This window comes from Lynx rufus, unplaced genomic scaffold (genome assembly GCF_022079265.1).
Source record: "Lynx rufus isolate CCGP_SWC_20201006 ecotype Redwood Valley unplaced genomic scaffold, mLynRuf1.p SCAF_17, whole genome shotgun sequence".
Taxonomy (NCBI): domain Eukaryota; kingdom Metazoa; phylum Chordata; class Mammalia; order Carnivora; family Felidae; genus Lynx; species Lynx rufus.
Window position 1 is genome coordinate 48,065,684 of NW_025814831.1, and position 23,585 is coordinate 48,089,268.

General features: G+C 36.3%; 1 protein-coding gene across 1 annotated transcript in view; it reads left to right on the plus strand.

Annotated features, from left to right (window-relative positions):
• ERO1A (endoplasmic reticulum oxidoreductase 1 alpha) overlaps nt 1-23,585 on the plus strand; it is a 45,936-nt gene that overhangs the window by 8,192 nt on the left and 14,159 nt on the right. The window contains exons 2-9 of the mRNA XM_047079650.1: nt 1,945-2,064; nt 2,813-2,896; nt 6,401-6,439; nt 14,067-14,143; nt 14,243-14,316; nt 18,923-19,043; nt 21,229-21,275; nt 23,526-23,537. Of these exons, the coding sequence (XP_046935606.1) occupies nt 1,945-2,064; nt 2,813-2,896; nt 6,401-6,439; nt 14,067-14,143; nt 14,243-14,316; nt 18,923-19,043; nt 21,229-21,275; nt 23,526-23,537 (574 nt within the window). The remainder of the gene's footprint in view (nt 1-1,944; nt 2,065-2,812; nt 2,897-6,400; nt 6,440-14,066; nt 14,144-14,242; nt 14,317-18,922; nt 19,044-21,228; nt 21,276-23,525; nt 23,538-23,585) is intronic.

Here is a 23,585-nt window from a genome sequence, read left to right on the forward strand (position 1 = left end):
CTCTCTGTGTCTCTCAATAATAAACATTAAAAAAATTTTTTTTAAATTAAAAAAAAAAAGCACTTTTGTGGTACCCCAAATTAGGACCTGAAGATTTTTGTATACTCAAGAGAATTTTTAGCAGGAAACAAGGACAAATTTGCATATGAAATGAAAATAAGTAGTTATTGCAGTAAAAAATATGTAGATCAGATTTCTAGAACCTGCATTAGTCCAAAACAAATGAGACTACACAAATTGGGACAAAATCTTAGTTTTTAAATATTGCTGTCATTATCCAAAGTATTATCTCTCATCTTCCAAAAGTATTTACTTTTAGGTAAAAATTTTGCATTCCTGTTTTGTGACATTCTAAAATTAAAAATAGGGTAGGATTTTACATATTCCAACGGGAAAACACCTACATTCAGTATTTTAGTAAAGTATTTGCTTCCTTACCAGTAGATTAAAAAAATGTTTTTGACAGTAAGTCTCTCTGAAATATAATCGAAAGTAGTTTGTAAAGCAAGTATGCAGACCAAAGTATGATAAGGATCTCTTTTCTACAGCATGCCCTATATTAAAAAAAAAACAAAAACAATCTAGTTACTGTTCTTAAATCATATTTGTTACTTACAAAGTTAGCAATGTTAAATTAATTCTGTTAGATGTTTGCCCAGCCCCAAACAAACATCTAAGACTTTTAGCTTCACTTTTTTTTTAATTTTTACTTTCTATGACTTATTTATTTTTTATAATTTACATCCAAGTTAGCACATGGTGCAACAATGATTTCAGGAGTAGATTCCTTAAGCCCCTTACCCATTTAGCCCATCCCCCCTCCCACAACCCCTCCAGCAACACTCTGTTTGTTCTCTATATTTAAGATTCTCTTATTTTTGTCTCCCTCCCTGTTTTTATATTATTTTTGCTTCCCTTCCCTTCTGTCCATCTGTTTTGTATCTTAAAGTCCTCATATGAGTAAAGTCATATGATATTTGTCTTTCTCTGACTAATTTCACTTAGCATAATGCCCTTAGTTTCACTTCTGATAACATTGTCTGATCGTAATTACCATTAAGATATTAGTTTTAAGCATTTGAAGATCAGAATTGGCTTAGTGGTCAATTTGCTGTCTCCGTGCTGCTAATGATAAGTGATTTCTAAGCACCATTTCAAACCTGGACAAATAAACTGTCATGGACTAGTATTTGAGAGTTGGTAAATCCTTATAATGAATTATTGTTTATCTTATAAATTCAGTATCACTTCTTTTTATACGTCCCCTTTTTATATGTCCCCTACCTATACATCCTGTAGGAAACTTAATAGGGAATACAGAGACAGTTGAATCCTGGGAATATGGAGTCTCAGGAAAGCCAAGGATAGGAATGCAACTGGGCTTCAAGGAAGTTGGGTGGAAGTAGGAGCTGGAAAACCCCAGGGAATCCATGTATCAGATATTTTCTGTTTCCTGTCTGTGCTTCACTGTGTATCTTTAAAAATCTTTCCTCTCTTTTGCTGACTGGCTCATGTGCTGCTCAGTTCACATGATGGAATATGGTCTGAGTTTATTTGCTTTAGTGGTCAAGCTGCAGGGAGAGATATCTCTTCTTATTCTCAAGTCCAGATTCCTGGAGCAGGGACCAAGACCTGGTTTGGGTTAGATACTGACCCCTGGTCAGGTCTGGGACAGGGTTACAAAGTGGCTGCAGGGGACCAACTCTGCCTATGTGTGTGTGTGCACGCGTGTGTGATGAGCTCAGTGTACCCTCCAAAAGGTATGCACCGCATTCTTCTAGGTGTATAGCAAGAGCAATAGCATTGTTAGATTACTGTCATGTCTCATCTCAGAAAATCATGAGGAGGGAAGATAAGAGTTGCTTGAGTCCTAACCTTGTCAGGAAAAAGAACCCTATTGCAACTAAGGTATTTTGATGTATTGTTTTATTTTCTTTGTAACAGGTTAGTGGTTACTTGGATGATTGTACCTGTGATGTTGAAACCATTGATAGATTTAATAACTACAGGCTTTTCCCAAGACTACAAAAACTTCTTGAAAGCGACTACTTTAGATATTACAAGGTATTTTTATTTTTAATTTTTTTGTATAAGAATACTTAAAGTTTAAATGGATAATTGTATTTTCTTAGGAATTCCTGAACTTCAAAATTGTGGCCATTATTTAAAATTCAGTTCACAAGAGTGAACAGTGTGGTTCTGAAACCATCCATTAGATACTTTCAATTTCAACAACTGGGTTTTGCACTCTGGAGTTAGAAACTTGTTGGTTAACTTGAAGTCAGAACAGAAACTATTATATTGTTACCAAAATTGCCAATGCATACTTTCCCCAAATACTGGCTTGACTCCAGTTAATTAAAATAACTACATTTTTTTGAGAAGCGTGACTTTGTTCTGACCTGTATTATTTTAACTAGTCACTGTTGATATTTTATCTTGAGATATCTACTTAAAGGGTTTAGAATATCTGATCTTTGGAATATGTAGTTATCGAATGAGTTCAACAGTTGCCTGTTACTGGCTTAAAAAAAGTATCAGCTGAGCAGTGATGATACGAGCTACTTTGGCTGCTAGTTCCCATCTTCAGGATCTGTTTAGTACCAGTCTGTGTGTTTCTAACCAAGTCTACCAGTTTACTTAACACAAGTTACACATTGGTATGATCGCTGGAACTTGGCAACCTGTAAGCGAAGAAAAAGAATAATTGCAGATGATAGCATGACCAGGTTATTACATCATAATTCAACACCTGTTGAATACTAATCTCAAGATTCTTACTCTTGTAACTTTTTCTGTTATTATCCTATAGGTAAACCTGAAGAGGCCGTGTCCTTTCTGGAACGATATCAACCAGTGTGGTCGGAGAGACTGTGCTGTCAAGCCGTGTCAGTCGGTAAGAACCAAGTATACATGTGACAACTGTTACACCTTTTTGCAAATAACTGCAATGTTTTAAAAAGGGGGCAATACAGGGGCGCCTGGGTGGCTTGGTCGGTTGAGTGTCCGACTTCGGCTCAGGTCATGATCTCATGGCCCGTGAGTTCGAGCCCCGCGTCGGGCTCTGTGCTGACCGCTCAGAGCCTGCAGCCTGTTTCAGATTCTGTGTCTCCCTCTCTCTCTGCCCCTCCCCTGTTCATGCTCTGTCTCTCTCTGTCTCAAAAATAAATAAACGTTGAAAAAAAATTAAAAAAAAAAAGGGGGGCAATACAACTAAAATTACTTTTTAATCCTTAGGTTAAATATAATGTTGTTTAATATTTACATATTAAAAAACCTCAACTTACCAATATAAAACCTATTTTGAATTATTCTTTCATAATAATCCTTTGACTTACTGGTGAGATTAATAGGATGTTTGTTTTTCTTCTTATATCTTACCCAAAGGTGTGTTTATAGTATAACAGAATGAAATTAATTGGCGGGTAAACAAACTCCCTCCCTTCTTCATGGTATATTGTTTTCCTTGGGTGGGGAATGGATGAACAAAACACCTGGTGTTGCTTAAGAATTCTCAGTGTATTAAGGGTGCTTGGGTGGCTTAGTTGGTTAAGCCTCTGACTCTTGATTTCGGCCCAAGTCGTGATCTCATGGTTTGTGGGATCAAGCCCCGCATTGTGCCCCACACTGATGGGCATGGAGCCTGTTTGGGGATTCTTTCTCCCTCTTCCCTGTTCATGTGGGCTCTCTCTCTCTCAAAATAAATAAACTTAAAAAAAAAAAAAAGGAATTCTCAGAGCATTAAAATATGAAGTATTCTACTCTGGGAGCAGAGAATTTTACACTTTCCATGAAGCCTTTTTTTTTTTTTTTTCATTTTTAAAGCATATATTTCTATTTTTTTATTGTGATAAAATATACATGACATAAAATTTACCATTTTAACCATTTTAAGTGCACAGTTCAGTGGCATTAAGTACATTCCCACTGTTGTGCAACCGTCACCACCATCCACGTGCAGATCCTTTTCATCCTCACAAACTGAAACTGCGTGTTCATTGAACAATGACTCCCTATTCCCCCGTCCCTCTAGCCCCTGGCAAACACTATTCTACTTTCTTTCTTTATGAATTTGACTATTCTAGGTACCTCAGATAAGGAGAATTATTACACAGTGTGTCCTTTTGTGTCTGGCTTGTTTCACTTAACCTAATGTTTTCAAGTTTTATCCATAGTACCATGTATACATGGTATTTGAATTTTATTCCTTTTTAAGGCTGAATAATATTGCATTGTTATGCATCTGCATTTCATTTATCCATTCTCTTGATTCACTTTTGGGTTATTCCTGTCTTTTGGCTATTGTGCATAATGCTGTTTGGGATATGGGTGCACAAGTATCTGTTTGCATTCCTTTTTTTTTTTTCTTGGATAACAGTATTTATTTATTTGAAATACTCTGCAGCTCATTTTATTTCTTTTATTTTATTTTAATTTTTTAATTTACATCCAAATTAGTTGGCATATAGTGCAACAATGATTTCAGGAGTAGATTCCTTAATGCCTCTTACCCATTTAGCCCATCCCCCCTCCCACAATCCCTCCAGTAACCCTCTGTTTGTTCTCCATGTTTAAGAGTCTCTTATGTTTTGCCCCCCTCCCTGTCTTTATATTATTTTTGCTTCCCTTCTCTTGTGTTCAACTGTTCTGTGTCTTAAAGTCCTTATATGAGTGAAGTCATATATTTGTCTTTGACTGACTATGTTTGCATTCCTAATTTCAGTTCTTTTGGGGATGCACCCAAGATTAGAATTGCTGGATCATTTAGTAAATCTGTGTTTAATTTTTTGATGAACACCATGCCTTCTGCCACAGTAGCTGTACCATTTTACATCCCACCAGCAATGTACAAGGCTTCCAATTTCTCCGTATCCTCACTAATACTTGCCATTTTCTATTTTCTGGATAATAGCCATCCTAATGGGTGTGAAGTGATGCTATATTTTTGAGTGGTTTATTTTTATATGTGCAAATAAAATATTGCTATATAACCTATCTGGCATATGGAATTAAAGCAAATGTAAAATATTATTTATGGGTCTTTTATCGTTAGATAATTAAGAATCATGTTTTTAGTATATTCTCAGACAAAACTTTTCGAAAATGGATGGATTAACTTGTGAAACCATTTCTGTTACGATAATACCATTAAAGTGATATTGTCAATTTAAATGTTTTGTTTTATTTCCCAAAGTTCTAGTATTTATATTTAGTAATAGGAAACATTAGTTGGGGAAATTCAAGTTTACCAATAACTTATTTATATGGCTTATTAAGCATGCTCAAAATATGGTAGACACTTAATAAAGGCATTTAATTGCACTTGCACATTAAATGGGCTATATTAACATTGGTCAGAAAAAGCAACTGGTTTTAGTTACTGAAAATTTGAATCTTTTTTTAAGCAATTTTTAAAAACACTTTATTTTTTTATTTTATTTTGTTTTTCATCTTTATTTTTTGAGAGAGAGTACAAGAGAGTGCACAAGTGGAGGGGGCAAAGGGAGAAAATCTCAAGCAGGGTCTGCACTCAGAGCAGAGCCCAACACAGGGCTCAACCGGTTAAGCATCTGACCCTTGATTTCAGCTCAGGTCACCTGAGCTCACGTCACCTGAGCTGAAATCAAGGGTCAGACGCTTAACCAACTGTGCCGCTCAGATGCCTCCTAAACAATTCTGTTTAAAAATAATCTCAAACATTGGGGTACAAGTGCCCCTATGCATGGAAGAAGTCTAAATGTCCATCAACTGATGAATGGATAAAGAAATTATGGTTTATATACACAATGGAGTACTACGTGGCAATGAGAAAGAATGAAATATGGCCCTTTGTAGCAACGTGGATGGAACTGGAGAGTGTGATGCTAAGTGAAATAAGCCATATAGAGAAAGACAGATACCATATGTGTTCACTCTTATGTGGATCCTGAGAAACTTAACAGAAACCCATGGGGGAGGGGAAGGAAAAAAAAAAAAAAAAAGAGGTTAGAGTGGGAGAGAGCCAAAGCATAAGAGACTCTTAAAAACGGAGAACAAACTGAGGGTTGATGGGGGGGTGGGGGGGAGGGAAGGTGATGGGCATTGAAGAGGGCATCTTTTGCGATGAGCACTGGGTGTTGTATGGAAACCAACTTGACAATAAAGTTCATATATTAAAAATAAATAAATAAAAATAAAAATAATCTCAAAGCAGCACCTGGTTGGCTCAGTTGGAAGAGCATGCAACTCTTGATCCTGGGGTCATGAGTTCAAGCCCCACATTAGGTGTAGAGATTACTTTAAATAAATAAATAAGGTAAACTTAAATAAATAAAAATAACCTCATAAATCATAGAAACTTAAATTTTTTTTCAGAAGATAGACTAAATGTCATACAAAAGCATTTTTTTTTCTTTTTCAGGATGAAGTTCCTGATGGAATTAAATCGGCAAGCTACAAGGTATGTACATACACTTACTAATGTGTCTAGTATCTTAACAAAAAACTCATAAAATTCATTTTTATGAATGACCCTACTTCTCTGTTGTCCTTCACAGTAAAACCCATTAGGAGTCATTTATACTCAATGGCTCTAATTCCTTATTTTTTCTTTTGTTCAGCCTTTTATTATAGAAAACATGAGAGATAAATAAAGAGCTTCAGCAGTTAGTGTATGGCCAATCTTGTTTCATCTGTACCTTGCACTCCATTTTCCCAATTATTTTTAAAGCCATTCACAGAAAAATCGCTCTGTTTACAAAAGTTTCATAGATATTTTTAAGATAAAAAAAATACTTACAAAAATATAACCACTGTCAGGGTTCAGATTTCTCTACTTGTTTCATAATAATTTGTTTGTTTGAAACAGGATTCAAACATATTTCACACATTGCATTTGGTTCCTGTGTCTCTTAGGTCTCTTTCTCTCTCTTTTGTTTTTTTATAAATTAAAAAAAAAAAATTATTTATTTATTTTGAGAGAGAGAGAGAGTGAGTGCGAGCTGGGGAGGAGCAGAGAGAGAGGGAGAGAGAGAATCCCAAGCAGGCTCCGTGCCATCAGCACAGAGCCCAATGGGGGGCTTGATCCTACGACCCTGGGATCATGACCTGAGCCGAAATCAAGAGTCAGACACTTAACTGACTGAGCTACCCAGGCACCTCCCAATCTCTTTTTTAAATAGTATTGATTTTAAAAGTATTTTTACCTTTATAAATAAAAGTATTGATTTTATAATACTTTTAGATTTACAGAAAAATTGTGATGATAATATAGTTCCCATATACCCCATTCCAGTTTCATCTGTAATTAACATCTTACATTATTATGATCCATTTGTTATAATTAATGAATCAATATTGATATCACTCAAGTCCATACTTTGTTCAGATTTCTACCTAATGTCCTTTTTCTGTTCAGGATCCCATCTAGGATACCACATTATATTTAATAGTCATGTTTCCTTAGTCTTCTTGTAGCTGTGACAGGTTCTCAAACTTCCCTTGTTTTTGATAAAGTGTTTTGAGAAATACTTGTCAGGTATTTTGTAGAATGTCCATAAATTGGGATTTGTCTGATGTTTTTGTCATGATTACACTGGGGTTATGTGTTTTGGGGAGGAAGACTACAGAGTTAAAGTGCCATTTTCATCACATCGCATCAAGGGTACATAGTATCAACATGACTTATTACTGTTAATGTTAACCTTGATCACCTGACTGACATAATTTTTGTCAGGTTTTCTCCACTGCAGATTTACTATTTTCTTCCCTTTCCACACTGCATTCTTTGGAGGGAGCTCACTGTGCACAGCCCATACTTCAGGAGGGCTCTATCTTCTTAAGGATATAAATTGGAATTTTCAGTATGGGAGATTTATATCTCCCTCCATTTACTTATTTTTTCAATCATGTATTTATATCATGAGATGTTTATTTTGTACTTTGGATTATAATCAGGTATGACTTTATTTTACTGTTCAAATCATTCTGTTCTGGCCATTGGGAGCTGTTTCAGTTGTTCCTGTGTCCCTTTAACATACTCCCATCATTGTGGTTTTTCTCTTTTTTTAGCACTTCCTTATTTTCTGGTACTACTTGTATGTTTCTGTCTCTTAAATGTCTTTCAATCCATGTCCATTCCTCTCCCTGTTTTTTGGTATTAAGGCTTTTCAGATTCATTTTCTGATATATATTGATTAGAGTTGCTGTGTACTTACTATTACATCATATCAGAAGACACATAATGTCTGGTTTTCTTTTTTTATGATGTTAAGATCTATCATTGGGTTCATTATGTATCCGTTAGAAAGTTACCCACTAGCTTTTTACCTGAAAGTTTCATTAGCCGCTTTGATTATTACTTGTTGCATTCTTTCATTAGGGGTTTGAAAATGTTGATATTCTAATTATATCATCCTTTTTTTTTTTTTTTTGAATAATTTATTGTCAAGACAGCTAATATATAGTGTATAGAGTGTAGTCTTGGCTTCGGGAGTAGATTCTTGTGATTCATTACTTACATACCACACCCATTGTTCATCCCAGCAAGTGCCCTCCTCGATGCCCATCACTCATTTTCCCTGCCCCCCCAAACCCCCACCCCTATTAACTCTCAGTTTGTTTTCTGTATTTAAGAGTCTCTTATGTTTTGCCTCCCTCCCTATCTATTTGTAACTTATTTTTCCTTCCCTTCCCCTTTGGTCTTCTGTTAAGTTTCTCAAATTCCACATATGACTGAAAACATATTTTTATCATTCTTTCCATACTTCTTATCTGTTTTTATTCTATAAAACCATTTCTTGTCAACTATTTGGATGCCCTGAAATACAGTTTATGCAGGGCACACAGTATAAATGCTTTATTCTTTTCCTTTGCTTACCAGTTTTCAGAATAATTATGAGTTTGGTGCTCTAGCATCTCCAGAGATGACCAATAAGATTTTTATTTTTAAGTGTTATTATGAACTTCGGAGTTTTGACATATTTAATGTACTGGACTCTTTTGTAGTCATTTTTTATTATTCCTTTTGATGTTTTTCCATCTTTGGTCACTAGATGCTCCTTCAAGTAAGTGACCATGGCCTTTGAGATGATCTCAGTAGTCTTAGTAGACTTTTTTTTTCCTTTTATAAATGTTTATTTATTTATTTAGAGAGAGAGAAAGAGGGAAAGAGGGCAGGTGTGGGGCAGAGAGAGAGAGAGAGAGAGAGAGAGAGAGAGAATCCCAAGCAGACTCCACACTTAGAGCCCAAACCAGACCCCAGATTTCACGAACAGTGAGATATGACCTGAGCCAAAATCAAGAATCGGTTGCTTAACCAATTGAGCCACCCCAGGCGCCCCTAGAATTTTTGCTTTCTATTATGAAAAGATCTTCTAGGCTTATTTTGCATTTTTCTCACTCTGAGCTTGGAGTTAACCTTTTTTCTATTAACCTTTTTTCTAAATAGTCCTGGTTCTTTTAGTGGGAAATGGTGTTTAGAGATTATAATCTGGTTCCTAGGGGTGCTAAACGTTACTGGGTTATTATTATCTCAAGGCCTATTTTGGTAGGAAGAATTCAATTTGTGATTACAAAGCTTTAAAATATATCCAGAATCTTAACAATCTTTATTGCTACTGCTGTATTTAAAGATGTCATCGTTTTTGCCTGGATTATTGTAGTAACCTCTTAAATGGTCTGCCTGCTCTACCCTCCTTGCATCTGTATAGCCTCTTCTAAAGACAGCAGCCAGAGTGATTTTTTTTTTTTTTTTTTAAGAATTCAGGTAGTATCTCTCCTCTGTTTAAAATTCTCTCATGTGTTCCATCTCTCTTGGAGTAAAATCCAAAGCACTTAGAGAGTAACAAGAGGACATCAAGGGGCCATATGCCAAGGTTTGCCTGAGGCAGGACTGGTTTATGCCTGCTGTTCTGGCATCCTGTATGATGGCTTTCAAATGTTTATTTTTGAGAGAGGGAGGGAGAGAGAGAAAGACAACGTGAGTGGGGGCGCGGCAGAGAGAGAAGAAGACAGAGGATCTGAAGCAGGCTCTAGGCTCTGTGCTGACAGCAGAGAGCCCCATGCGAAGCTTGAACTCAAACTGTGGGTTCATGACCTGAGCCGAAGTCAGACGCTTAACTGACTGAGCTACCCAGGTGCCCCAGCATCCTGAATGATTTATCATTTGTCCTGAGTTTTAAACTTTTTAAACAAAATATTAATAGTTGCATTAAAACAAGTTAAAGTGGGGGCGCCTGGGTGGCTCAGTTGGTTAAGCGTCCAACTTCGGCTCAGGTCACGATCTCATGGCTCGTGGGTTCGAGCCCTGCGTCAGGCTCTGTGCTGACAGCTCGGAGCCTGGAGCCTGCTTCATGTTCTGTGTCTCCCTCTCTGCCCCTCCCCGGCTCATGCTGTCTCTTTCTGTCTTTCAGAAATAAACATTAAAAAAAATTAAAATAAGTTAAGATCGATTTAATTGACCAAATACTTTGTATTTCTAGTTTCCTTTGTTGTCTCCTCTGAGATGTATGTACACTAAAGAGTTCTTACTTTAATATCAAGTTGACCAATAATAATTTGTGCCTCTTTTCCTGACCTTCCCTAAATGTAAATAAATGATTTTTCAAGGACAGTATACAGGGTGATAAAATACCTGCTGATAAAACAATTCCAGGCAGACACAATTCTGGGGGCAACTAACTCCTTACAGTCTTGGGAAGTGGAGGGAACGGCATCGACATTCTGCCCTGCTTGTCTCTCAGAGTTATCAGCCAATTGTGCTGTGTCCTGATATATCCTAAGCTGCCAGGCTGCCATTTGACTTGTCAGTGGGAAACCTGGCAAATTATAGGTCAGGTTTATTTAAAATATATATGGGAAATAGTGGGTGAGCAATCCTGCATAGAGAGAGTAGTCTTCCACTTCCTATAGTGGTTTTATATTTTTTTTGTAAAGTGCATATCGACAACTTATAATTATTTTACTATTTAGTAATAAAAAATTTTACAATGAATCCTTTTGGCTGAAATAACTAGAAAGAAATAAAGAATTACATGCTTAAGGAAGAAGTATTAAATTTCGATTTCTCACCACAGTTGATGATGATATATAACTTGCACAAAAGGTCATCTTTTACCATCCGCAAGGGGCATAGAAATATCTGTGACCACATAAACACCAGAACACACAAATCTACTGACAAAGCCAAAGCATCTACTTTGTAAATTATCTAGTTGTAAATTACTCATGATGTCTAAAAATAATAACTTAACATGTGTAGCTATAGTGGTGCATTTACATATCATTCTGGTATATGTGGTTTTTCATGTAGACTAAATGATTGTTCTGAATTAAAATTTTTAATATGTATGTTACTGTGAAAATTTTTATATATCCAGCAAAGCCGAAGGAATTTTCGTGTGAACACTCATACCCATCACCTGGATTTGTATCATTAACATTATTGTAAACTTACGTTTCTCACATATGTATCTGTCTATCCTTCTAGTTATCCATTAAAAAATCTTATTTTTTAGATGCATTTCAAAGTAAATTGCAAGCATCAGTACACATTACCCTAAATATGTCATCGTCTCTCTCTATCTCTCTCTCTCTCTCTATATATATGTATATAACACACATGTATATACACGCCACCCAACTAGAAGTATATCATTAGAGTCTAATGTTTGCTTTAATTTTTATAAAATTAACATGGTGAGATGCACAAATTTTAAGTGTACATTTGCTAAATGCATATACCTGTGTAATTTAGGCTTCTATTAGAATATAGAACATTACCATTACCTAGAAAGTTCCTTGGTACTCTGTGCTAGTCAATTTCTATTTTTTCCCTTAGGGGCAATCACTATTCTGCACTTTTTCACCATAGATTCTAAAGTAATTTCACTCATTTTTTTCTTTAAAGATTTTATTTTTGAGTAATTTCTACACCCAATATGGGGCTTGAACCCACAACCCCAAGATCAAGAGTCACATGTTCTACCAACTGAGCCAGCCAGGCACCCCAATTTTGCTCATTTTTTATTCCATGTTTTCTTGTTCACATAAAAAGAATAAAGTCATAGCTGTTAATGTGTTGGCTCCAATGGCAGAACTTTGCACATAGTTAAATGATGCTATAATCAGCTATTTCAAACAGAAAATCATTTAATTCAAAAGACTAATTTTTTGATGGACTCAGAACTTTTGGAAGTTCATTAAAAAAATTTTTTTAATGTTAATTCATTTTTGGAGAGAGAGACAGAGCATTAACAAGAGAGGGGCAGAGAGAGAGGGAGACACAGAATCTAAAGCAGGCTCCAGTCTCTGAGCTGTCAGCACAGAGCCTGACACAGGGCTTGAACTCACGTACCATGAGATCATGACCTGAGCCTAAAGTTCGATGCTAAACTGAGCCACCCGGGTGCCCCAGGGAAGAGTCTCTTATTGATGGAATTCTTGTTTTGGGGGTGCCTGGGTGGCTTAGTTTGTTAAGTGTTTGACTCTTGGTTTCAGCTCAGGTTGTGATCTTGGGGTCTGTGAAATTGAGCCCCAGGTTTGTTTCCACACTGACAGCACAGAGCTCGCCTGGGATTCTCTCTCTCCCCCTCCCTGCTGTTTCAAATCCTCTGTCCCCCTCTCTCTCTGCCACTCGCCCGCTTGTGTGTGCTCGCTCTCAAAATAAACAAAAAAACATGAAAAATTTAAAAAAAGAAACTCTTGTTTTGTTTTTAATTGGATAAATTCATATTCCTACTTGAAATGGGTGCCTCTGTTCATTTTTTTTATGTATTTTTAACTTTTTATCTTAAGCTAATTAACAGCTTATAGAAAATTTGCAGTATTAATAAAAGACATTTTGTGTACTTTACAGATTCACTAATTTTTAATATTTTCCTCATTTGTGTTATCTTGTTTTTTCTATATGCATATTCTTATTTTCTGAACCATCTGAGAGTACATTGAACACATGTCCCTTCACCCCTTAATACTTAATTGCATAAAAAGAATTTTATTTTTGAAAAGTGTTCAAATTGAGCTGTCTTACAAATCAACGAATGTAAAGAAACAAAGTCGTTATTCAGTAAATAAATATTTCAAAAACATATCATTTCAGTTATTTTAGGGTTCCCTTTTATCCTTGGAAGTATCATAGACTGGGCAGTCGTTTGCATGGTCATCCTAAGCAATAAGGGTGTAGTAGGCACCCAATAAATATTTGCTGATTGAATTTGTGACTTCTTCCAGTATGCCTTTCATCTCTGTGGTGGTGATGGCTAGTGTGTTGTGAAATCTTATGATCCACATTCACTTTTCCCTGTGCCACATACACTCCCAGCAGAATAGTGTGTGTGCGTGTGTGTGAGTGTGAGTGTGTGTGTGTGACTTAAATATTGAGAAGAAATGCGGTTGTTACAGAATGTATTTTAAACACCTGAAGATACAAGAATACTTTTTATAAGACGTAGGCTCCAGGGCATATGTAGAATCATATTTAGAGTTGAGACAGACCTACACCCACATCATCTGGTCTAACCACTTATTTATGGACGAGAAAACTGGTGCTTGCAATTAAGCCATTAGAACAGTGGGAGGTTGCCTTGCCCATTGTTCCTTCTACCTCAGAGATTTTCTTCGTGAACAGCTTGTAATGAGTTATCAGAACTATATTCTTTATTTTGTGACCATTATAGTAAATGTTTTCATCAACAAAAGCAAGAGGCAGAGCCTTTTATTTTTTTTTTTAGCTTCAGGGGAAATGAGGGCTTAATTTTTTTCAGGTTTTTTTTTTTTTTTTTTTTTTTTTTTTTTTTTTAAGAGAGATCACAGGTTGGGGGGGGTGGGGGAGAATCTCAAGCAGGCTCCACATTCACCACAGAGCCCGACATGGGGCTCAGTCCCACAACCCTGGGATCATGACCTGAGCTGAAATCAAGAGCCAGTCGCTCAACTGATGGAGGCACCCAGGCACCCCTGTTTTTTTTTTTAAGTTTTGAAGCCACGGAAATGGTGCTAGGTATAAATGAAACTTAAATAACTTTGAACTTGAGAAAGTTTTAAAAACGCAGTAAGTTGTAATCCATCTATTCCCCTTTTCCTTTTAGTATTCTGAGGTAGCCAATAATCTCATTGAAGAATGTGAGCAAGCTGAACGGCTTGGCGCTGTGGATGAATCGCTGAGGTTTGATTTTTTTTTTCTTGCTTTAGTATTTTATGTTTTTTTCTTGTGAAATATTAATTTTAAAAAAATGATAACACTACTTGTTTTCTTCATTTGAAGCGAGGAAACACAGAAGGCTGTGCTTCAGTGGACCAAGCATGATGACTCCTCAGACAGCTTCTGTGAAGCTGATGGTATAACGCTTTTTATCGTGTGCATTTCGTTTCAAATTGTGCCTAAGGAAAGAAAAATGGTTTTCTTTTCAAATGGTTTTTAGAACTCAGTTTCTAAAGTTTGGCAGTTCCTCAAAAAACGAAAGGCAAAATTACCATATGACCTAATAACTCACCTCTTAAGTATATATCGAAAAAGATTAAAGACAGGGGAACAGATACTCCTATGCCCATATTCATGGCAACATTATCCACAGCAGCCAAAAGGTAGAAACGACCCATGTATCCATCAACTAATGAATGGACAAACAATATAATAAATATATACAGTGGACTATCATTTGGCCATTAAAGAAAAAAAGTTTGATATGCGTTGCAACATGGATAAACCTTGCAAATACTATGCTAAATGCAATAAGCCAGGCACAAAAGGACAACTATCATGATTCCATTTGCATAAAATATTTAGGCAAGTTGATAGAGTAACCAGAGGTTAGAAGCAGGGGAGAACGGAGTGTTATTGTGTAATGGTCATAGAATTTCTGTTGGGGGTCATAGAAAAGTTTGGAAACCGTTGGTGGTGATGGTTGCACAACTGTTAAACACGGCTGAAATGTAAGTTTTACGTTATACATGTTTTACCAAAGTTAAAAAAAAAAAAACAAAAAAAACCCTCCGTTTCTGGAAAAAAATTACCTCCTGAGTCTTACAGTTGTGCATATCTCAGTAATACGTATATGTAATTTTTGTAATATATACAGGCATTTGGCATAAATAGCTCAAATGTAGAGATTGCAAAAACCTGCTTTTGTTGCACTGGCCTTGGATTGTTACATATATTTACCTTAACGATGGTGTGCGTTACTTTTGGGAAAGAGAAGAATGAACCATGAGTTGCTCTGAGGCATCTGGAGCTGGGCCAGAGTGCTGGTCGTGTTCATATCCAGGAGCCCTAGCACCTGTTGGCACCCTTTCATCAGATTTATGGATTCTCCTATTCTCCTGTTCCTAGTATCTTCCTTTTTCTAAGTTGAATGGTTAGCCTGTTAATTGGCTAAACAAAATCAAATCAGACTGAATTTTGATATCCTTCAGTGGCACTCTTTTGAAGCAGATTAATGATCTTTTGAAAATCTTAGCAAAAAGAGTGGTACAGATCATTTTAATTGCAAGTGAGAGCTGAATCCTGCAATTCCCCCCAAAAAGAGGAAGGCAAAGGGAAAGTACTTATTTTTAACCTGGTGGTTTCACTTTGGAAGAAAAAAAAAAAAAAAGAAACTTATGCTTCCCCTACTCTAAAACATGACCATGTTCTGTCAGATAATATTTATAATCCTGTGTTCACAATTCAAAATCAAAGCTCTGAAAAATGAGTATTTCCCCCCTAAATTTAGCACAGACTCATTTAGTGTGAATATTCACCTGTTTCACTACAGAAATATTTTTGGTGTTTGATTAAAAGTTGCTCCCTGGTCCCTGCTGGAGTAATACTACTCAGTATATGTTGCATATACTGTAATACTTTTCTAAAATCTGAAAAGTTCTGAACTCCAAAACACATTTGACCCCAGGGATGTTGGATAAGGAGTTGTGGACTTACACCAAGGTTTAGACTAGTAAACTTAGGGAGATAAAATACTCTCTCAACCCCCTAATTTTACTGTCTTTTTCACAAAGATTCTTTGGCTTGAGTGTTACCGTGTGAGATAAAATTAAGCTTATAACATGCAGCACATTTTTTTAGACCTGCAGTGCTAGAGAACGAACAGTAATACTTTAACTTTGTTTACCATAGTTTCCTTTTGAGGCTACATGCTTATATTTGTGTAGCAAGGACTGAGAATCAATAATTCATTTGTTATCCGTGGACTTCTGTTATCTTGGATGAATCACTTGTCCATTTATATTTGTTTCTTCTGTTCAAGGAGGGTCAATATTAAAACAAAAAAGGATAGCTTTATAATGAAGAAATTATATAAATGGTAGAAGACAAAAGGTGTTGTACACATTTTAATTAGAAATTTGAGCTTTTGTCATCTGGCAAAACATGGTTATTGTAACAATTATTTTTTATTAAAAAGATGAGGCAAGATGAAGTATTTGCTATAAGTAAAATTACCAATCACCTAATGTTTACATCTAATTAGGCAGAATATTAAAAATTTAATAAATTTCTTGGTGATTAGTTTTGTCTTAAAGTACTAGATGCTGAGCCGTTATTTGTATATTTTAAAAATGAGAGTTTTTATGAATTTATTATAATTTGCTAAATATACTGTGGCAATACTTTTAGTATCAGTTGAGATGAATAGAATATCTGTTCCTCAACTAGAGGAGTTCATGCAATTTTTTTTTAATGTTTACTTGGTTTGAGAGAGAGAGAGAGAGAGAGCGTGAGCAAGTGTGAGTGGGAGAAGGGCAGAGAGAGAGGGAGAGAGAGAATCTCAAGCAGGCTCCACACCCATTATCAGAGCAGAGCCTGATATGGGACTTGAACCCATGAATCATGAGATCGTGACCTGAGCTGAAATCAAGAGTCAAACGCTTAACTTGACTGAGCCACCCAGATGCCCCTATGCAAATTTGTTTTTAAGTTTTTATTTCTACTTTTCCTAGTTATGTTAATTGCTACTTCTGCATGAAGTGTCAGTTATTTCCAGATGTTGTCACTGTGCTACTTCTAGAAGCAAAATTTCCTCTAATTTAGGTCTCGAGTGTACTGTTAATTAGGATAAAACTAACCAAACTTAGTTTTATTTTTGTTTTTGTCATTGTGTTTTGTTTTAAAAAAATTTTTTTTGAGAGAGAGAACAGGAGGGAGGGGCGGAGGGAGAATCTTAAGCTCCATGCTCTATGTGGAGCCCAATGTGGGGCTTGATCCCATGACCCTGGGATCATGACCTAAGCCGAAATCAAGAGTTGGGCTCTCAACCTTCTGAGCCACCCAGGCGCATCTGTCATTGTGTTTTTAATAAGAAGTAGGTCTGTTGAGAGCTTGATGAACTTTCATACATACGCCTGTGTGCTCCGATTTTGTCGTCTACTTTGGCTGCTTTGAGGCATTTTTGCCCACTTCTTCATTATTCATTCACATTGTTACGCTTTATAAATGAATAAGGGGGGATGCCTGGGTGGCTCAGCCTGCTTGGGATTCTCTCTGCCTGTACCGCTTGCTCTCTCTCTCTCAAAAAAAATAAAACAATATAAATGAATAAGGTGTTGATGTATATTAAATAATTTCCCAAAGCCTCTTGAGAACCAGGGCCATTTTTTGCTTTCAAAGTTATAATACATTATAGAAATTTATATGAGAACATACGAGAAACCAATATCCCACCAATTTTTTTTTAAGAGAGAGAGAGACAGCCTGTGCGTGCACGTGAGTGGGGGAGGGGCAGAGGGAGAGAGAATCTTAAGCAGGATCCACACTCAGCCCAGAGCCCAACACAGGGCTTGATGTCACAACCGTGAGGTCATGATCTGAGCCGAAATCAAGAGTAGGACACTTAACCAACTGAGCCACCCAGGCGTCCCTGCCACCAATTTTTGTATGTTTTTCATTAGTGTCTAATTGCTTATCTTTTCATTTTATTAGATAGTCTTTGTACTTAACAATTTTGTTGATTGTCTAATGGTCTGTTAAGATATGTCATAATACCACTAGCTAATATGTTTTATATTCTTACTGTTGTTCTAAGCTCTACACATAGAAACTTAAATCACAGTAGTGTATATCATCCCCATTTTATAAATGATGACACCAATGCCTAGAATATATGTAATTTGCCCTGAGTTCCACACTGAATAAGGAGTAGGGACTGGATTCTAACCCACGCACTCTGGCTCCAGAGCCCAGGCTCTGCTCTGTTGGATGTTTCAGTTTGCTTCTGATTTTCCCTTTAATAAATAGTGCTGATGCTAATACCCTGCTTATAATTTTTTGCATGTTTAGGATGATACCTTTGGGACAGCTTTGTAGTGGATCTCAATGGTGCTCGTGTTAAGAAGGAAGTTTTTGGCAACAAGCAGTGTATGGTAGTCATAATCTTCATTTACTTTAGTTACTGATGAATTGCTTGTGGTTAATGTGGGGGGGGGGTGGAAATACATAGTATATTCTTTGCCTGGATAGCTTATGAGAATTGAACTACCATATTTCTTCAATTCTAAAATTCACGGGGCACCTGGGTGGCGCAGTCGGTTAAGCGTCCGACTTCAGCCAGGTCACGATCTCGCGGTCCGTGAGTTCGAGCCCCGCGTCGGGCTCTGGGCTGATGGCTCAGAGCCTGGAGCCTGCTTCCGATTCTGTGTCTCCCTCTCTCTCTGCCCCTCCCCCGTTCATGCTCTGTCTCTCTCTGTCCCAAAAATAAATAAACGTTGAAAAAAAAAATTTTAAAATTCACATATTCCTATTTTTCATCATTTTTAAAAGCAGGTTGCTTTTGCAACTAGTGAGTGCATTTAATGTGGCTGTTTGTTCCTTCTCTCATCTCTTGTAAAAGGTTGTTTTTAAAGTCTGGATGCACTGTTACATTTGTAGTGCCTTAAAATCGTGGAGTATAGTCTATTATACCAGTTTTTTAAGGTAACTGAAGGAAAAGACTTAATGAAACATGTTATTTTCCAGATATACAGTCTCCTGATGCCGAATATGTAGATTTGCTCCTTAATCCTGAGCGCTACACGGGTTACAAAGGACCAGATGCTTGGAAGATATGGAATGTCATCTATGAAGAAAACTGTTTTAAGTATGGGTCATTTCATTTAGAAAATCCTGAAAGATACAGTGATTTATCTAAACAAACAAAATCATAATGACTCTAAATTGCAAATCACATTCACTTTGTTAAAGGATATATTTGGACATAGAAAATACTTATTAATTAATCTAGTTCCCCTCTGGAGAAACATGTGGACATGACTTTCAACAAATATTTTTTTTTCTTCTTTAAAAAACAGAATAGTGTTAGACATTTATGGGAGTACTGTGGACATTTCATACATGTTCATTCAGTGGATTATAGAATCTCATTTTATAGATGAAATAACCTAGAGCCAGCCAGATTTATTTCATTTCCCAAGATCAGGTAGTTAGTAATAGAGAATAGATTACTAATTCTCCTTTTGGTACTCTGTATTTGTCTTTTTGTGGCTATAGCTATTTTACCTGCTTTCAAGTTGAAGTTAAATTAATTTCAGAGAATAATTATAATGGGTAACACTTGAACACTCACTGTGTGTCAGTCTATTTCTTTTTTTTGACTTGAATTTCTCCAGTTTTGAAGTGGAGAGTTTTCATTATTTACTCATCTCTGCCATGTGTTTAATTTAAATCCCCTTGTTTATTATTAGGGATGTTTGACATATTGACTCACTTTAAAGGTGTTTTTTTTTTTTTCATATTTATTTTTAAGTAATCTCTTACCCATCTAGAAGCTCGAACTTACAACCCCAAGATCAAGAGTCACATTCTCAGGGCACCTGGGTGGCTCAGTCAGTTAAGTGTCTGACTCTTGATCTCAGCTCAGGTCATGATCTCAAGGTTGGTGAGTTCAAGCCCCACATGAGGCTCTGTGCTTACATCGTGGAGCCTGCTTGGGATTCTGTCTCTCCTTCTCTCTGCCCCTTCCCTGCTGTGCTCTCTGTCTCTTTCAAAGTAAATAAACTAAAAGAAAGTATTTTTTATTTGAAAAAAAAATGTTTTTTTAACGTTTATTTATTTTTGAGACAGAGACAGAATCTGAAACAGGTTCCAGGCTCTGAGCTGTCAGCACAGAGACCGACGTGGGGCTCAAACTCACGGACCGCGAGACCATGACCTGAGCCGAAGTCGGACGCTCAACCGACTGAGCCACCCAGGCGCCCCAAAGAAAGTATTTTTTAAAAAGAGTCACATGCTCTACCAACTGAGCCAGCCAGGTGCCCCTGAAGGTTTATTTTTTATTTAATTTACTTACTTTGTTTATTTTTTAAAGGTTATTTATTTTTGAGAGAGAGTGTGAACAAGGGAGGGGCAGAGAGAGGGGGAGACAGAGAATCTCAGGCAGGCTCCACACTGTCAGTGCAGAGCCCAACACTGGGCTTGAACCCATGAACTGTGAGATTATGACCTGAGCTGAAACCAAGAGTTGAACGTTTAACCACCTGAGCCACCCAGGTGCCCCTGAAGGGTATTTTTTTAAATGTGAACTAAAATAGGGGCGCCTGGGTGGCTCAGTCGATTGAGCGTCTGACTTCGGCTCAGGGCATGATCTCACGGTTTGTGATTTCCAGCCCCATATCGGGCTCACTGCTGTCAGCAGAGAGCCTCCTTCGGATTCTGTGTCCCCCTCTTTGTCTGCCACTTCCCAGCTTGTGCTGTCTCTCAAAAACAAATATATCTTTAAAAAAATACCTTTTACTAAAATCATAACAAACTTGGTGGCCACAGGGCAAATTGATGTACCTAAGATTAACTAAGTGGAAAATAATCTACCCACACTACTTTTTTCCCCTTTTTATTTGAATGCTTGGGTTGAGTATTTACATTTTTGTTTGTTTGTCTTTCACTTAGGAGTGTGCTTTGTGCCACACTCAAACACACACACATACACATGTGTATATGTATATGAAATGTATATAGAAACATTTATGACTCTAGGAGGAGAGCTTGACTGGTATTTTCTTCCTTTGTTTGAAGAAGTGATTAAGAAATGACTTTCTTCTGGCTGCTACAATGGGAAAAGATCAGAAACTATTACTGCTAAAACAGATAACAACCACCCTCCCTTAAAGCAATTAGAGAAAACTAAATATTTTATAAGCTCAGTGAAACAGTTTGCTTTTGGATATAGTCATTAAGAAACTCTCTGAGATAATTTCACTTTTATTTAAATAATTGTAACATGATAGGTAACATAATTATATTCTATAATTGAATTCTTTTGTTTCTAGGCCACAGACAATTAAAAGACCTTTAAATCCTTTGGCTTCTAGTCAAGGTGAGTTATTTATTTGCACTGTTATATTATTTATCAGGCAGTGAACTTTGGTTAGAAGGAAGAGGAAGGCCAGGTAAGGGTTGGCAAGAGCGTTTGAGATCATATATTCCTATTTCCATGGAAGTTATGCCTCACCCTTATAGAGAAATTGGCGTTTAAAATATTTATACTCCAGTTAGAAGTATTTGTGTAATGAAGTTCATGGTATTAGATTATCATAGGATGGAGATTGGATTAAATATTTATTCTTCTATGCATTTTTATATAACATCTGTATTTAGTTTTTCACTGTTTTTGCTCATTTTCCGGTTAAATGAATATCCAAAAACATTCTGCCTCAGATCTTTCCCAGAACTTGAAATCATTGTATATATTGGGAGTCTGATTTAAAATTCACGTCTTTATGTTTCATTAACATTTTTCATTTTCTCCATACGCTCAAGGTCTTGCCCAAATGCTGCCTTTTCCGTTCTCCCTGACCCTCCTAACTGGAAGAAACCTCTCTGTCCTCATAAAGTGGTCTTACGTTTTGTTTTTCTTACCACCTTTCCACTGTGCAGCATTATTTTACTATTATGTATCTATTGATCCTACCTAGTACTTTGGACATATGGGGAGTATTTATTGGTTTCATCTCTTAGCAGAGAGCCTGACACATAGCAGATGGAGTAGTTTGTTAAATAAATGATTGATGAAAATTGCTCTCCTCATTTAATGGTCTTGTCTACAATCGTGAAGATCATTTGTTCCTTCAGCAAATGATAACCCTCCGTGTACTATGCGCTAGGCACTGTGAAGGTGCAGAGGGGGTATAAAATTGAAACTCAGAAACCTTGCCCAGTCTATAATAGGCAGAATGGTTTGTTGAATAAACCATTTCAGTGTACGATTTCAGATTTTTTGCTTAGGAAATATATATCCCTGTTCTCTTAACATGTGCTTACTGATGAAATCTTTGATGTGCTTTTAGCAAATGTGTAAGGTTTTCATTTTTAAAATTCATTTGAAAAGCTGCTGATCTCATAGAGTCAATAAACATAAATTTCCTCCTGGAAAGCAATAAGATTGCATCATTCCCTAAATGTTGGCAGACTAGTCTTTCTTAGATTCAAAATGAAAGAACATCTTTAAACAAGGGTTTGGGTTTATATGGAGTCACATATGGTAACTCACTGGAAGCTATTGATTTAATATAAGATGAAATGCAAATTTCTAGGTAAAAGGGGATTCTCACTAGGAATTCACATTATGATCTGATAAATTAATTAACCACCCTCACTTATCTGAAAGATAAGTGGGAATAAGTTAAATGTTCTTCATTAAGGAACTGTTTAGATGATTTATGGTGTATTCGTGTAGTAGACTGCAGCTGTTAGAAATGTTGCTGAAAATTTGTATTTATTTGTGTAAGTAGTGACCAATAGCACACTGAGGTATCAAACAGTATGTATATGTATATAGTATATATAATATATTTTTGTAAAAACATACTTAATATAAAATCTAAATATCTATTTGCAAAGAAAAAGGACATTTACCAAAATGTAAACAGTATTTATATAGGGCAGAGGGAGTTATGAGTGACATTTTTTATTCCATCCGTGTCCTCCTTTTTTTAAAAAAATATATATATTTGCAATGAGCATATGTTGTTTTAATAATCCAACAATGATGGCATTGAATCAGCGTGGGCAAACGAAGACAGGTTTTTAATAGTAACTGAACAGTTGCTTACAAACCGCTGAACTGTGCCTCATTTGAATCATAACACATAGTCTTTAAAAATATTCCTGAATAAGGTAAAGATTCACAATGTCAGTCTGGAGGTTTCAAAGCAAGAACACAAATCTTTAGCAGAAACTGTGTTACAGATGTAGGATAAATAAACGTGGAAAAAGGCTCTGCCAACCAAATAACCGTTAAGTCCTTAAGATACTCGAGAGTACTCTCAGATGATAGATTAGATTTTTCTCTCCTGTCAGCCCATATTAAATCTTGTACGAGCTGAAACCACTCCTTATCCATGCTCTTGGAGATGATGCCCTTGAGGCAAATTAGGCATAATTCCTATTATGCCTAGATACTAGATAGAGTTGCTCTCACAAGTGTCTTACTGTCAGATTTTGCTTAGGCGGATGAACTGATGGACTAAAACTAACCATTATTCAGTCTTATTTTTATGGAAGTAAGCATTTTAAAGTGACATCTGGAAGGAGTTTACAATAATAAACATTTTGCTTTGTTTTTCAGGGAAAAGTGAAGGTAAATATAATTTCTTTATCATATGTTATATATATGTTTGCAGATACA